The following is a 15,854-nucleotide window of genomic DNA, read 5'->3' as shown; positions in this document are numbered from 1 at the left end:
TATATGTCTTCTATTTGGTTTGTGAAATACTTTCTGCAGTGGCATTTCTCAAAGCATTACTTAGCTTAAAGCTGCAAACTGCAACACGCTGATTAATATTTAGTGGAACTGTGTACGCAGAAAAACACTACCAAGTATCATGTTTAACTTATGAAGCCAAGGTGGCTGTGAAAGCATTTGATGCTGGGCATAGCAGACAGGAATGTCATTGTAGACTCCAACCTGTGAAATGCCTGTAGGATGTTCCAGGGCTGTACTGCAAGTAATCAGATCCACTGCTTCACTGCACTTAGATGATTGCTTTACCTCCCAAAGTCTGAGTAAATGTTTGGCTTATGGGAACAGTTGAATCTAGCAAGACTTTTTTGGGAGGGGTGGGTGTACAATTCACATGGTTTAGACCATAGCAGATAGAGTTTCACACAGACCTCCCATGGACAAGCAGAAACCTTGACTTATCTCTGTTCACCCAGCTGAACAGTTGTCAGTTTTGATTGAACCCTCTTAACAGTTGTAGGAAATCCTTGCTGAGCTTTGCAGTAAGCATCTTACTGGCCAAATATGGATTCAGGCTTTGGAGTATCATTGTCATCTTTGTATAAAAATGACCCTTTTTATTCACTCTGCCTATCTGATTTGATGACTGCACCACAACGTGTCACCTACCAGTTTCTGAAGGAACAAAGGAATCTCACAGAGGTTAGTGCACTGTAATATGACTTTATAATATGACTGTTGATGAAGAATTGCTGTGTATGTGATCATAGTCATTGGGGATAAATCATGAAAACTGCTGGATTGGTGGCTTAGTTGGCCATAACAGCAAATCATTATTCATCTTACATTCTATATTATTTTGGGAGAAAAATGTAAAAGGGTGCGCAGCAGAGGAGGTGGAATACCCGCTGTTGACGTTATGTAACCTTCACTGAAAGGGGTAGAGCTGCTGCTGGCGGACAGCCATCCGGATTCAAGGGTTTTTTCCTGGTAGAGGGACACCATCTTCTGGATAAGGATTATTACGCCTGTTACCCCTGCAGGGGTGAGGCGCTCTGGTGAGTGCATACATAAGAGGGGGAACTGAACGCTGGAGGGGAGCACTGAAGAGTCACCCTTATTTTGCCTTCTTAGTTGCACGGATTTTCATTTATATATTTTGGGTGTTTTTTATGGTCACCCACAAGTTTTCTTGTTCACTGCAATATTTCGGATATATATTTATTTATTTCTCACCGTTACTTTTTGGGCATTTATTCATTTATTGATTCTTTTATTTATCACTTATTAATTTTTGGAAACCATCACTGAGACTTTGTCTGCTGTTATATTTATTTTTATATAAATTTTTATATCAGTTTTTTAACTAATTTTTTCTTGGACGCTGCAATATATTTTGGATATCCATTTTATTTATATATTTATTTACAATTTTTCACCATAACACTTTGGTTTGGTATAGAGAGACACATTTTTTTCTGTTGATATTTATTTCTCTTGCTGCTACAGATTTATACATGTATTTTTGAGATTATTTTTTGGGATCACTTTTTATGTTTATCTTGCCACCGATTGCTTGTAGATTTTTTATTTATATTTTTTTTATATATATGCACTTGCACTTTTTACTTCTACATATTTATAATTTTAAGCACAGTGCACTTTATACCAGGTACTGTTTTTTTCTATTTACGTACATTATTCTTTCACACATTTTTAGTGGTGTTAGAACACATATACACTGATCGGTGCCTGTTTAGTATATATATTATATTAGAACAGTGCCATTTTCCCATTTTCAGAGTACTCTTTACATGAAACAATTATTTATCTGTGTAATAAATGTTAGGAGTGAAGTATGAAGGTCAATAACCAAGGTGTGATTCCATTATTGTATGTTTAGATATACAGATTGTTTGTTCTAACCAACATGTTTTGCTCTACAGTAATTAATCAAATTCAGCCAAAGCAGGCTTGAAACTGACTGACTGCTTAGGGGGAAGTTGCTTGGCACAGGACCCAGGAAACTGCACCTATCACTGTTGTATCACTGACTACTACAGTAATTATCAACTTCCACAGTGGCCCCACGGGTATAAAATATGCATACTTATATTGATCTAAGTTGGACCAATGTAAGTATGCAATAAAGATCATACCTGGAGTTCAGATTTAAAGCAGTATTAAACCCAAAACCATAAATGTAATATATTGTAGCTTACCAATCCTTAGATAAGTGGCTGCATTTGTTTTATTTTTCCCTCTGTTTTCCACTGATGATCTGTCCAGTAACATACCTCTTGTATTCTGAATGAAGGAGCACAGGTGGAACCTTTGGAGAGCATTGTCAGTCTGAGGGGAGGGGAGTGTTAGATGTACTAGCAGATGTAAATACACTAGCAAATTGAAGCCAAACTCCAGCTAATACTTTATAATCAATTACAGCAAATGTTTTTGTTTTTTTTCCTTTTGGGATAAAGGTTTTACGTAAATAAAGGCGGATCTTTGTAAGGCATCATGTACACTGCTGCTGGTAAATAGACGTTTAGGAGCAGTTGGACATTTTTTTCAACTGCTCCTGAACTCTCCTCTATATTATCTTATCAGTAAATGTACACATGTTCATTTACTGTCATTTCTAGGCAGTTGCGTTTAGAGGCTTTTTTTGGAACGCAAAAAAATGCATTCAGAAGCTGTGTTTAGAGGCATTTCAAATGCTAAACATGACTAAACGTGGTAACGCACATTTAGCCGTGCTTTGTTTACAAACGTTTTTCATTTTTGGCTATTTAAAAAAAATATATATATTTTTTTAAACTTGTCTAGATGCAAACATGGCTAAACATGACTAACTACGGCATGTAAACGTGGCTAAACGGCCATTTTTAGATGCCTGTTTTTAGCTGTCAAGTTAAATTGTTCAGGAGAGGTTGAACAACGTCCCGTGTACATGAAGCCTAACACCCCCTGCCAGTTTTAATTTGTTTGTCTCATCTCTGTAACTGATTCATTCTGCTGGAGAGCTTGCTCTTTTGGAAAAACAAAAGACTTATGCCGCTTACACACAGTCGGAATTTCGGCCAGCAAAAGACCGATGAGAGCTTTTCGTCGGAAAATGCGACTGTATGTATGCTCCATCGGAATTCTGCTGGCCGAATTTCCGCCAGCAAAAGATTGAGAGCAGTTTCTCAATTTTTCAGACGGAAAAAGTTTCTATCAGAAATTCCGATCGTGTGTATGCAATTCCAACATGAAAAAAGTCATGCATGCTCAGATTCATCTGCGAGACGGAAGCTATTGGCTACTGGCTATTGAGCGTCCCTTTTCTAGTCCCGTCGTACGTGTTGTACATCACCGTGTTCTTTACGGTCGGAATTTGGTGTGACCATGTGTATGCAAGACAGCTTGAGCGAAATTCCATCAGAGCTTTTTTCTGACCAAAATTCAGATTGTGTGTACACAGCATTACTGGCTGGATCACCAGATGAAAAAAGAAGAAAGAAAGCCTAAAAAAGAATGCAGCCATTACATCTAAGAAGTTACAATATAATAAATGTTTAACTTTGGGTTCAATGTCACTTTAAAGCCCAAATCTGGGCTCCATGTTCCCCCTATCAGTGGTCCTCTCCTTCCTCTGCAGGAGAGATTTAGAAAGCCCAGATCTAAAATATTAATGAAGCAGAAACAGGAAGGTACAATACATACACTGCAGGTTCCAAGGTAAAGTTTTGCTCCAGAAATTAGAGTGTGAGCATCACAGTAATAAAAGTACAGCAGTAATGGCTAAGGCATCCCAGAGATAGGTTCAACATAGATCCCATAATTTTCATAGATTTGTTCAACCAGCGGTTGAATGGAAAAAAAAAAAAAGACTTGATTCTTCCATCCACACACTTGAAATAGCTGAGCTATTGTATTCTGACAGAGGGGAGACTTCCCCACAATCAAAATACACTATAGCCAGCAGCACAGAGAAAATCGAACAGGGTGGTTGTACAGAAGTCGATCGTTAGATTGCCTTTTGTATATGTGGATGAAAATGTGGCCAGTTCCTGCTGAACCAGCTGAATTTTTTATCCATGTATGGCTGGCTTTACAGTAGTAAATCCCACTATCTCATTCCACATCACATGAGACTAGCAGTTGGAGGGACAGTACCTCAGATCTCACACTGTAGATTTACATCTCTCTGCAAAGTCAGATTTATACTTCCATCTTTAAGATGGTAAAGTCGGATTTCAATCTTATTTAAATGCTATTAAAGTTTTTTATCAGGCTGGGCTGGGAAGGGTAGAGTCCTGAACTATTGCCAGCACTCGTCCTAAAAGGGCTTTGCACACCTCCGCTATCAGGATGCCAATTGTTGGCAATCTATGGACCTAGCGTTGGAGGTGTCATCCCTCCCAAGTCCCTATATAAGTAGCCTACAGACTCGAGGACCCATCCAGGTTTTTATATGCTCTATGAAACAAGCACCCCAGAGCAGGTAATCCAGCCTAAAGGTCCTTGTTATAGGATAACTATACTGTCCCTGTCTTGCAATTCTTCTTCTGCATTGTCACCCTATCGCATGTGTTGCCAGTTGGAGTCTACAAATGGCCATGCAGAAGTACAGGCACATTCCACTGTTGTCACCATCAGAGAACTCACTGTCACATTGGAGAACAAACTGTCATGCAATCATTGTCGGAGTGTATGCATGTGGACAAGAAGTGTTTTCTCTGAAGTCGGATCAAAGTTGGATTCCGTTTTAACTGATCCGACTTTGGCATGCATTTTGTGCATAAAGGGGAACTCTACGCCAATTTTTTTAAAGAAAAAAAACGATATGGGTCCCCCCTTTATGAGCGAAAATGTGGCATGGGGCCCCCCAAAATCCATACCAGACCCTTATCCGGGAACCAGCCTGTGGGGATGAGCGAGCGCCCTCCCTCCTGAGCCATTCCAGGCCATATGTCCTCAACATGGGGGGTGGGTGCTTTTGGGCAGGGGGGCTCTGCGCCCCCACCCCAAAGTACCTTGCCCCCATGTTGATGGGGACAAGTGCCTCTTCCTGACAACCCTTGCCCGGTGGTTGTCTGGGTCTGCGGACGGGGGGCTGCTGGTCAGAATCTGGAAGCCCCCTTTAACAAGGGGGGCCCCCCAGATCCTGGCCTCCCCCCTATGTGAATGAGTATGGGTTACATTGTACCCCTACCCATTCACCAAAAAAAGTAGTGTAGTGTTAAAAAGATATATGGTAGACAAGTCTTTTATTAAAAATATCTTCTTCTCCTCTTCTTCCTCCGGTCTTCCTTCATCTTCTCCCGCATATTCTGAGCACCACCGGGCTTCTTCTTCCACCCTTCTTTCTCCTGTCTTCTTTGTCCAGTGTTCTCCTTCCTCTGTCGCTCGCAACCTTCCTCCGATGCGGAGTCCCACTCCTGCCGACATCACCCAGAGGCCAAGCCCCCTTGTGACATCATGGACCCCTCATGCCCTGGGCAGTGACTTCACAAGGGGGCTGGGCCTCCGGATGATGTCATGCCCCCATCGTTATCTAAGACATGCTTGACATCGGAGCTGCCAGATCAGCGGGACGCAGCATCGGAGGAGGGTCGTCTGAGTCAGAGGAAGGAGAACACCAGACAAAGACAGGAGAAAGAAGAAGAATGGGAGAAGGAGGAAGACCAGAGAAGAAGATATTTTTAATAAGACTTGTCAAAAACTGTCTACTGTGTTTTTTTTTTTCAAAAACTACTTTTTTGGTGAATGGGTAGGGGTACAATGTACTACCCCATACTCATTCACATAGGGGGAGGCCGGGATCTGGGGGACCCCTTTTTAAAGGGGGCTTCCAGATTCTGATAAGCCCCCCTGCCTGCAGACTCTGACAACCACCGGGTAAGGGTTGTCGGGAAAAGGCCCTTGTCCCCATCAACATGGGGTCAAGGTGCTTTGGGGTGGGGGGAGAGGGGGCCCCCTGTCCCAAAGCACCCACCCCCCATGTTGAGGACATGCGGCCTGGTATGGCTCAGGAGGGGGGGTGCTCACTCGCTTGTCCCCACCCCCTTTCCTGACCGGCCAGGCTGATGCTCGGATAAAAGTCTGGTGTGAATTTTGGGGGGGGCCCCACGTGGGGGTTCCCCTTAAAATCCATACCAGACCGAAGGGCCTGGTATGCTCATGAAGGGGGAACCCATGCCGTTTTTTTTTTTAAATTGGCATGAAGTTCCCCTAATTATTTGGTAATCAAAGTCGCGTCCCTGCTCATTGAAGTCGTACTTCACGTCGTAGGGCAAAGTCAGATCTACAGTTGTATGATTTGTCAAAATCGCAGCTGTGAAATCGCAGCAAAATCGCATTACTTTGGAGTAGCACAAGTGTGAAAAGGGTCTAAGTAAAACTATTGGTTTAGTTTTTCACATTTTAGAATGGGGTGTCTCAACATTGTGCATAATTTTAAAGGACGCCTTGACTGTAATAAGGTTGAAAAACACTGCGCAATGCCAATAGAAGAACATGTCTCTGAAGGTGAGGTAAGGGTGGGGCAGAGATTTCTTCACTGCACTCAGACAATACAAGGATGCAGGTTTATGCAAGAATCATTTGCAGACACTTGTATTTAATAATCAGGTTTTGCATATCCACTCCTGTGTCTTTTGTAGTAGAATTTCATATTAACCAATATATTTTATATTATTCATATTCATTTGCATATGTTTTATTGATCATATAATTATTATTCATATTATTATTTTCCTGGCCAGCCTCATGTCAGCGCACAATGGGTTATCTCCTTCCTCCAGTCTCTCAGTACCACCTTTTCTTAGCTGATAAAAGGGAGCCCCTCCTCCCCCGCCCTTGTTCCTTTTTTTGGTCAGACTCCAGGCCACCATGCTCATGAATGCGGGCATACTAAGGCTTAAAGAGCTTACCATTTTAGGCTGTGGTGTTGCTGTAGTATTGTGCTTTCCTTTCCTGCTTTCTAGCAGCTGCGCTGGCCGCCTCCCCTGTGTTTTCTGTCGGTCGGTGATGAGCTCATAGGGGGGCGGGGCTGTGGGGCTATAAAACCTGGAGAGCCAGAAGCTCCAGTGCTGTTTGTCACAGCTAGTGAGGGAAGTGTACTGGTAAGGCTAGGCTGTGTCAGTGTTTGCTGAGCCATGATCACAAAATGCATAAATGCATTACACCATGTGTTTACAGCTTTTCAGATACCCTACAAATCTGTTGCCACCCTGAGTGACTCCATATCCAGTATTAAGGTAAAGTTATTTCCTTTAAAGAGCCAGTAAAAAAAAAGCGATAGAATAGGAACTTCTTTTTTCTTATTTCTATATCCTATCTTTTGTTGCTGTAGTATGAGCTCACCACAGCCCCAAAGTGCACGAAGATCGTTGGAAAGGTAGGGGGCCACAAAACAAAAGAGTGCAACACCAGTCTAATAAGGTGTTTTGTCTTTATAGGAGCAGAACTCCTAAAAAAATACAATTGCGGAAGGAAAAGTCCCGCCACCGCTCAAAATCTCCGCATGCATCTGGGTCACGCACAGGACATAGACCCTAAGCAACGGGCAGTCCATGGCGCAAAAATGCTCAGACAGCTAGGGCACAAGAACCAAGTGTGTCAAGAGGCTCTCCTGCCCCTGAAAAGCTCTTGTGCGCAGAATGCAGAGAGATGTAGCCACAGATAGAGAAATAGAGGCACGTAGGATAAAGGACTATATTCAGGAGGCGGTGACGGAGAGTATGCAGGCGGTCGCAGGTGTAATTGCCTCCAGGATTAAGCCTAGAGCCAAGAACGCATTTAAGCAGAAGCGAGACTCATCACCGGGGCTTGAAATATCTTCAGGAGATTCTTCAGACTCTGATGAACTGTCGGAATATTTGTTCAACTTCCAACTCATAGACCCTTACATTGTAGCAGTGAAGGAGGCCATAGACTGGGAACAAGACACTCAGCCTCCAGAAAAAATTAAAAGATATTTCCCTAACTTAAAAAGGCAAGGGGCAACCTTCCCGTTCATGACGGAGATCTGCAAATTATTCAACGAGGAATGGGGAAAGCCAGAAAGGAAGGCAAACATACAAAATCGCTTTTTAAGATTATACCCATTTAACAGCCCAGATGCTGCCTTTTGGGAGTCACCTCCAGGGGTAGATGCGGCCTTGCAGCGCCTAGCAAGGCAGGTGTCCCTGCCATTGCAGGATTCTACAACCTTCAGGTTGTAGAATCTTCGGGGCTAATTAACAAAAAAAAATTATTGTAAAAAAATAGTAAAAATTAAAACAAAAAACACACAGATACTGTCCACCGCCCCCCCCCCCCCCCCAAAAAAAAGAAAGCATTGTAAAAAAAATAAAATAATTAATTGTAAAAAAAAAAAAACACTCTCACGTGACATTAAAAAAAGTATTGGTAATCGGTATCAGTGAGTACTAGAAAAAAAGTATCGGTACTTGTACTCGGTCTTAAAAAGTGGTATCGGGACAACCCTAGTATGTGTGTGTGTATGTGTGTGTGTATATATATATATATGTATATATATATATATATATATATATATATATATATATATATATATATATATATATATATATACATACATATTATGTGAATAATACAGTACCTTTTTGTGAAGCCAATATATGAATACATACATATAGGATTGTATAGTGAACAACAATAAGACATATAACACAGAAAAGTGGGGATGTTGCACATTAATTTTCCCAAAGCCGTAAATTTGTATCCTTCATTTGGTTAAGTCTTATCAGGACAAGGAGGGTTTGATTTAACATGACTGGGTGCCATACTGTCTCTACACAAGTATTGTAATGGGTAAAACCATAAGACAAAACTGGTTACGGTATAAATAATTTTAATAAACATATAGCAATTCTGGGAATCAATACGTTTGTCTGGTTGTATGAAAGGTGTCAGATTTATGGTTAGTTACATTGACATAGATCTTAGCAACCAATTATGTTGTACCTAATATGCTTGCATTGTAAGAAACTGTATAAATTAGACCTGTATCTTGTATTACTTTGAAAATAAGCCTGTATGTTCCCAGCTGTTAATAGCTGTTGTTAATAAACCTGCATCACTGAGATCCTGCCTGGTTCAATATATACATAATTTTCTCTAGTTTAGCTGTACTAATTTTCATCTGTATACAATGGTTTTCTAGTGCTGTTCTATGATGTTAGTATTAACATTTGATTAAGGATATTATTCACAGCAGTTTACTTGGAGCCTTAAATTAATGAATTATCTTTAATTTCATTCTTATTTATTAATGAAGCTTGTAAGTACTAGTTGGCTCACCTGCTTGCTTTAAAGTCTTCAGTAAAGTTGTTCAAAGCTTGCTGAAAAGCTATGCAAATATGTGCTGCTGTGACAAACTCTGAAGCTGGTGTCTATGAGTCCTTCATGTAGATGTAGACCCTTAAAGGAGTTGTAAAGGCAAAAGGTTTTTTATCTTAATGCATTCTATGCCTTTGAAATTGCATTAACATGTTAAAGCTTATATGAGATTTTAGTGATTGGATTCATATCTACATTAAGGGGAGACTAATGGTTTTGGGTGAGGTTTATTTTAACCTTTTTTTAATTGTTCAATTAAAGTCAAAGAAAGATATGCATTCAGATAGACTTTGCACTTATAAATTCCAATTCCCCTGCCATGCTTACATTTTACTGTAATGTGCAGTTCAAGAGTTAGATCGAGTGCACTCTGTAATGTAACTTCTTTACAGAGTGCACTTTACAAGGACAGCTTTGCTCTCAGAAGATCCCAGATCTAACAGATCCCTGCACGCACTCATGGCATGGACAAATCTCCAAAATCTGAGAGAGAGAACAATCTCCCTGCAAGGCGAGGCACAGCTTCCTACACAAGGCAGTACTAGAGCCAAATACACAGGTAGTAGAGCCGCCTACACAGGGAGATACTGGAGCCGGGCCAGGTAAGAGAGTGTAGAGATGCAAGGAAGCTTTGGGGGGGAGCTGGGGTTGGTTTTGCACACTGTGCATAGCACACCCCTGAACTCTGCACTTTGTATGTAGCACGCCTCTGAACTCTGTACATAGTGCATCCCTGAGCTCTGCACTCTGTACGTAGCGCATCCCTGAACTCTACACTCTGTACATAGCGCACCTCTGAACTCTGCACTCTGTACATAATGCACCCCTGAACTCTGCACTCTGTACGTAACAAACTCCTGAACCCTACAATCAATATACAACCGGCCCTTTGAGGGCAACCATACTGATAATGCAGCCTGTGATGAAATTGAGTTTAACACCCCTGTAATAGAGGATCCAACCCTTCCCTGCTATACTAAAATACAAATTCTATTCCTCTGCTATTATCAAGAGTATTTTTTTTTTCAATAATTACAGGTCTAATAAAACCCAACAATGCACTTAGCATTTAAAAAATTCCCAGAGTCGAAAAGAGTTTTAACAACTTGTAACTTTTGCATGGACTTGTCATTTATGTAATGGTGTATTTTAATATTGATTATAAACCCATTTGTTACATTGGTAATATGTGTTTTTCATTGTGTGTGTTTCAGTCACTGAAGAGGATAGATCATTGCCAAATAAGCAGAATAAAAGAATTAAATGAAGAGAAAAAACAATTTTCTTTACTGATGAAGAGGAGACTAGCCCAGGGAACTGTCCGTCAGTCCTCTCTGGGTCGAGACAGAGAATCCAGACACAGTTGTTCCACAAGACATTTTTCAGATTTGTCTTCTGTTAAATCCAGTACCCAGAGCTTTGATACTCTTTCATCTGCATCTGTTTACAGTACGGAACGACCAGCATCATTCGTTTTCAGCAGCACAGTGTGTTATGATGGTGCAAGTCGTATGAGAGTGAGTATGAAGAACGTTTTTACATGCTTGATTATTACAATTCTACTTAATCAACCATAAAAAAAATCAAAGTAATAAATAAACAAGACTGGATAACATGACCTGTGATGGTTTTTTAGTGTTTGGATTGGTAAATTGCCTATAGTCATTACACAATGTTTATGGCTAGATTGGGGTAACATACTTTAGCTGACTATACAGGGGGTCCCTGACTTACGAACGCCCGACCTGCGAACAACTCCTGCTTACAAACAGGGCGCTGCGGGGACCCTCTGCCATTCTGCGAGGACCATCTGCCATTCTGCGCATACGCGGCCAGACGGAGCCTCGGAAAATGACGAAAATGTCCATAATTTGCCACGCATGCGCCAAATGGCATTCGCCAGAACATCGGAAATGTCCGTAATTGTCGTTCTGCGCATGCGCGGCCACCTTACGAACATTTCCGGATTACAAGCAGGAGGAAAGTCCCTAATGGGTTCGTAACCCAGGGACCCCCTGTATATCAGTAGAACTTAATTTGAAAGTTTTCCTTTTCAAAACATTTGTGGGATTTTCTAATGATTATTGGGGTCAAATTGACCATAGTGATGACAAAATTCAAAGAAGCAGGATGGATTTTTTTTTTAATGAATTAAAGTCTAATGCTGGTCATACACTATATGAAGAATCGGACGAAATTCTATTGTTTAGAACCTTCGGCAGATTTTCGGATAATTAGTGGATGACAAACTGTAATCAGTTTAAAATTTTCAGCCCTGAAAATTTGATTGACAATTTTGAAATATTTTTATTGAATGAAAAAACTTTTCTAAGGTTAGTGCGCAGGTACAAGAAGACTTTAACCTGGAAGTGGTGCAAGAAGACTTTAACCTAGAAGTTAACAAATTTTTGATAACACATGGACGCCGAGAGGTCAATTTTATTTTGTCATTTCTCTTCTAATGTGACCAAATCGAACGATAAACCGGTTAATTTATGTCCATTGAACGTTTATGGTCAATGGTCACTACATTATGGTAGTATCTTTTGCCCTTCCGAAAACGCTTACTTTTTGCAAAATCACTATCTTGAGATTTTTCCTATGGTGTATGACCTGCATAATTCTGAATGTTGTTTTCTTTCTGGGGAAATCGTACATATTGTAGTGGCACCTGTTTAATATGTTTCATTAGCAGGACTGGATGAAATTTTAGGACTTTCATAAACAAAATTAATTGACTGAATGATAGTAAGGAAAAGTGTTCTCAAAAACAATTTTTCTATGAACTTTCAAATGAAAATCTAACCACGTATGGTCAGCTTTATACAGTGCCTTACAAAAGTATTCACCCCCCCCCCCCCCCCGGCATTTTTCATGTTTTGTTGCCTCACAACCTGGAAATAACATGGATTGATTGAGGATTTGCATCATTTAATTTTCAGAACATGCCCACAACTTTGAAGATGTTTTTTTTTATTGTGAAGGAAACAACAAATAGAACAAAAGAACAGAAAAGTCAATATGAATAACTATTCACCCCCTAAAGTCAATACTTTGTAGAGCCACTTTTTGTGGCTATCACAGCTCCAAGTCGCTTTGAACTCACCACATCTATCCACTGGGATTTTTGCCCATTCCTCCTTGCAAAACTGCTCCAGCTCCTTCATGTTGGATGGTTTGCACTTGTGAACAGCAATCTTTAAGTCTGATCACAGATTTTCTATTGGATTGATGTCTGTGCTTTGACTAGGCTATTCGAACACATTTACATGTTTCCCCTTAAACCACTCCAGTGTTGCTTTAGCAGTGTGTTTGGGGTCATTGTCCTGCTGGAAGGTGAACCTCCGTCTTAGCCTGAAATCACACATAGAGTGGTACAGGTTTTGCTCAAGAATATATCTATTTAGCACCATCCATCTTTCCCTCAACTCTGACCAGTTTCCCAGTCCTGACTGCTGAAAAAGATCCTCACAGCATGATGCTGCCACCACCATGTTTCACAGTGGGAATGGTATGTTCAGGGTGATGTGCAATGTTAGTTTTCTGCCACACCTAGCGTTTTGCTTTTAGGCCAAAAAGTTAAATTTTGGTCTCATCTGACCAGAACACCTTCTTCCACATGTTTGTTGTGTCCCCCACATGGCTTCTCGCAATCTGTGGGCGGGAATTCTTATGGCTTTCTTTCAACAATGGCTTTCTTCTTGCCACTCTTCCATAAAGGCCAGATTTGTGGAGTAAACAACTATTAGTTGTTCTGTGGACAGATTCTTCCACATGAGCTGTGGATCTCTGCAGCTCCTCCAGAGTTAAGATGGGCCTCTTCGCTGCTGCTCTTATTAATTCTCTCCTTGCATGGCCTGTCAGTTTAGGTGGATAACCATGTCTTGGTAGGTTTGCAGTTGTGCCATCCTCTTTCCATTTTCAGATGATGGATTGAACAATGCTCTGTGAAATGTTCAAAGCTTGGGATATTTTTTATAACCTAACCCTGCTTTAAACTTCTCCACAACTGTTCTTTGGGTGATGTGATGTGTTGGATTTGCGCCAGACATAGCGTTTTTCTTTGATGGCCAAAAAGTTAAATTTTAGTCTCATCAGACCAGAGCACCTTCCTCCATACATTTTGGGAGTCTCCCACATGCCTTTTCGAAAACTCAAAACGTGCCATTTTGTTTTTTGCTGAAAGTAATGGCTTTCTTCTGGCCACTCTGCCATAAAGCCCAACTCTATGGAGTGTACGGCTTATTGTTGTCCTATGTACAGATACTTTAGTCTCTGCTGTGGAACTCTTCAGCTCCTCCAGGGTTACCTTAGGTTTCTGTCCTGCCTCTCTGATTAATGCCCTCCTTGCCCGGTCCATGAATTTTGGTGTGCAGCCATCTCTTGGCAGGTTTGCTGTTGTGCCATGTTCTTTCTATTTGGTTACGATAGATTTGATGGTCCTAGGGATCATCAAAGAGTTGGATATTTTTTTTATAACCTAACCCTGACTTGTACTTCTTAACAACATTGTCCCTTACTTGTTTGGAGAGTTCCTTGGTCTTTGCGGCAGTGTTTGGTTAGCGGTGCCTCTTGCTTAGGTGTTGCAGCCTCTGGGGGCTTTCAAAAAGGTGTGTATATGTAATGACAAATCATGTGACACTTAGATTGCACACAGGTGGACATCATTTCACTAATTATGTGACTTCGGAAGGTAATTGGTTTATCAGAGCTTTTTATGGGCTTCATAACAAAGGGGGTGAATAAATATGTACATGCCAATTATCATTTTTTCATTTCTGAAAAATAGTTTTATGTATATATTTTTCTAATTTTATTTCACCAACTTAGACTATTGTGTTCTGATCCATCACATATAATATAGATTAAAAACAAAATGTAATTGCTGTAATGTAACAAACGGCTGTAATGTAACAGAATAGGTATAAAGCCAAGGGGGTTAATACTTTTGCAAGGCACTGTATCTGTAGGCATTACCTGACCACACCAAGCACCCCCTGCATGGGTTTTCACAGAGAAGGGAAACACCATCAGGCATGTTTATACACTGATTATTTGACAGACTTTGCATGATAATGAACTGTAAAGGAAAGTAGGGGTGGGCATATTTAAAAAGTGGACCTTGATTTTGAGGTGCAAGGTCTGCTTTACATACACAAAAAAAAGGATTATACAAGATGAATATTCAAAAGAGGACATATTTTGACTTGACTCTTTATCTTCTTTAGGAATCACAGCAATTTTTTGTCACCTTGATGCCAGCTGATAGATGTTATCAAAGACCAAAACTTCTGGCTAAAAGCGCAAGATGCTTCTCTGCTCTGCGATCAGAAAACATTGGCAAAACCATTTCCCAGGCAGCATACAGAGTTAAATGAGGATTTAAAGACTGGACCGATTGTGAGACAATGCTTGATATAACAGAGAGATGTTTATTATTATTTTTCAGAAGACTGCTTTGTAATGCATCAGTAGTATATGTGGAAAAAACATGTTTGCAGTTTCTAGACTACTTTAATCTGGATTTACCATTGTAATATCTTATAGTAAAATATTAACTCAATTTACATTTTTACATTTTGGCAATGTTTTCAAAGAAACCCAAACAGAACAGAAATTCAAGGTTGTGTAATGATATGTTATATATTTTCTCTGTCAATATTTGTTTTTGTTTTTTAATAAAGTTTTTTTGGGTTTATTCATGACATGCAATTAAATTTCATTCTCTAGGCAACTTTCTTCCACCAATAAGAAATAGATTTGCACTTGACCTTTAAAGGCTAAGAACACCTTAATTCATATGTTTTATAACATAAGTGACATAGGGGAAAACTGTTTTATTTTTATTTTTTTAAATATATAGTAAAAAACTAAAAACCCAGTGGGTATTATATACCGCAAAAGAATGCTCTATCTGTCTCAAAAAAATTATAGAAAAATGTATTTGGCTAAAAGGTTGCATGGCTGAGTAATTAAAGCCCCATACACACACAAAACCATATAATATAAGGTCAAACCTTAGGAGTTTCAATTTGTATGCAATCAGGCAGGCCCTTGCACTAAACGGTTTTAGTGTGTATGGGGCTTAACTGACAGTCAAACTATCACAGCACTGAAAAAGATCTGGAAAGGAAAAGGGTGTAATATATTAGTATTTGGGTGGTTATAGAAAAAAGAAAATGCATTTCTCAATAGACGTTAAAGAAAAGGGTTATAGTGAAGGATAGGATAGAGAGGGAAAATATTGGATGACGGCGTAGTGCTATATTCTCATTCCCTCTGCACCATGGGTAGGATATCTTTCACATTCCATATGGGCACCTAAAGTTTTGGAGTGTTTATAAAGGTAGAAACTGTTTGATCCAATGATCCCTACCAAAAATCAAGATAGTTTTGCTTTACTTGTGCGTCTTGTCCTTTGACTTGGGACTGCAAAGTCGCATGACAAGTTGTACCTCATGATTTCCAATGAGTACCATTCATATCTGTGCGATTTTGCGACAAATTGC

General features: G+C 40.1%; 1 protein-coding gene across 1 annotated transcript; it reads left to right on the top strand.

Annotated features, from left to right (window-relative positions):
- Positions 1-323: 323 nt before the first annotated feature.
- LOC143939984 (uncharacterized) lies at positions 324-15,050 on the top strand. Its single transcript, XM_077461068.1, has 3 exons — positions 324-699; positions 10,560-10,862; positions 14,574-15,050. Exons 1-3 carry the CDS (start codon positions 562-564, stop codon positions 14,721-14,723), a joined length of 591 nt encoding a protein of 196 aa, XP_077317194.1. The 5' UTR covers positions 324-561; the 3' UTR covers positions 14,724-15,050.
- The last annotated feature ends 804 nt before the right edge of the window (positions 15,051-15,854 follow it).

The sequence above is a fragment of the Lithobates pipiens genome, unplaced genomic scaffold (genome assembly GCF_037356315.1).
Source record: "Lithobates pipiens isolate NorthernLeopardFrog02 unplaced genomic scaffold, aLitPip1_a1.2 Scaffold_3, whole genome shotgun sequence".
NCBI lineage: Eukaryota > Metazoa > Chordata > Amphibia > Anura > Ranidae > Lithobates > Lithobates pipiens.
This window is presented reverse-complemented; position numbering and strand designations above follow the sequence as displayed.

What these genes read in the sequence shown, in the direction of transcription:
- LOC143939984 (XM_077461068.1), top strand. Translation starts at nt 562, where the DNA reads ATGGATTCAGGCTTTGGAGTATCATTGTCATCTTTGTATAAAAATGAC. An exon ending in AACAAAGGAATCTCACAGAG is followed by an intron (nt 700 to 10,559) that starts GTTAGTGCACTG and finishes TGTGTGTTTCAG; the next exon opens with TCACTGAAGAGGATAGATCA. An exon ending in ATGGTGCAAGTCGTATGAGA is followed by an intron (nt 10,863 to 14,573) that starts GTGAGTATGAAG and finishes TATCTTCTTTAG; the next exon opens with GAATCACAGCAATTTTTTGT.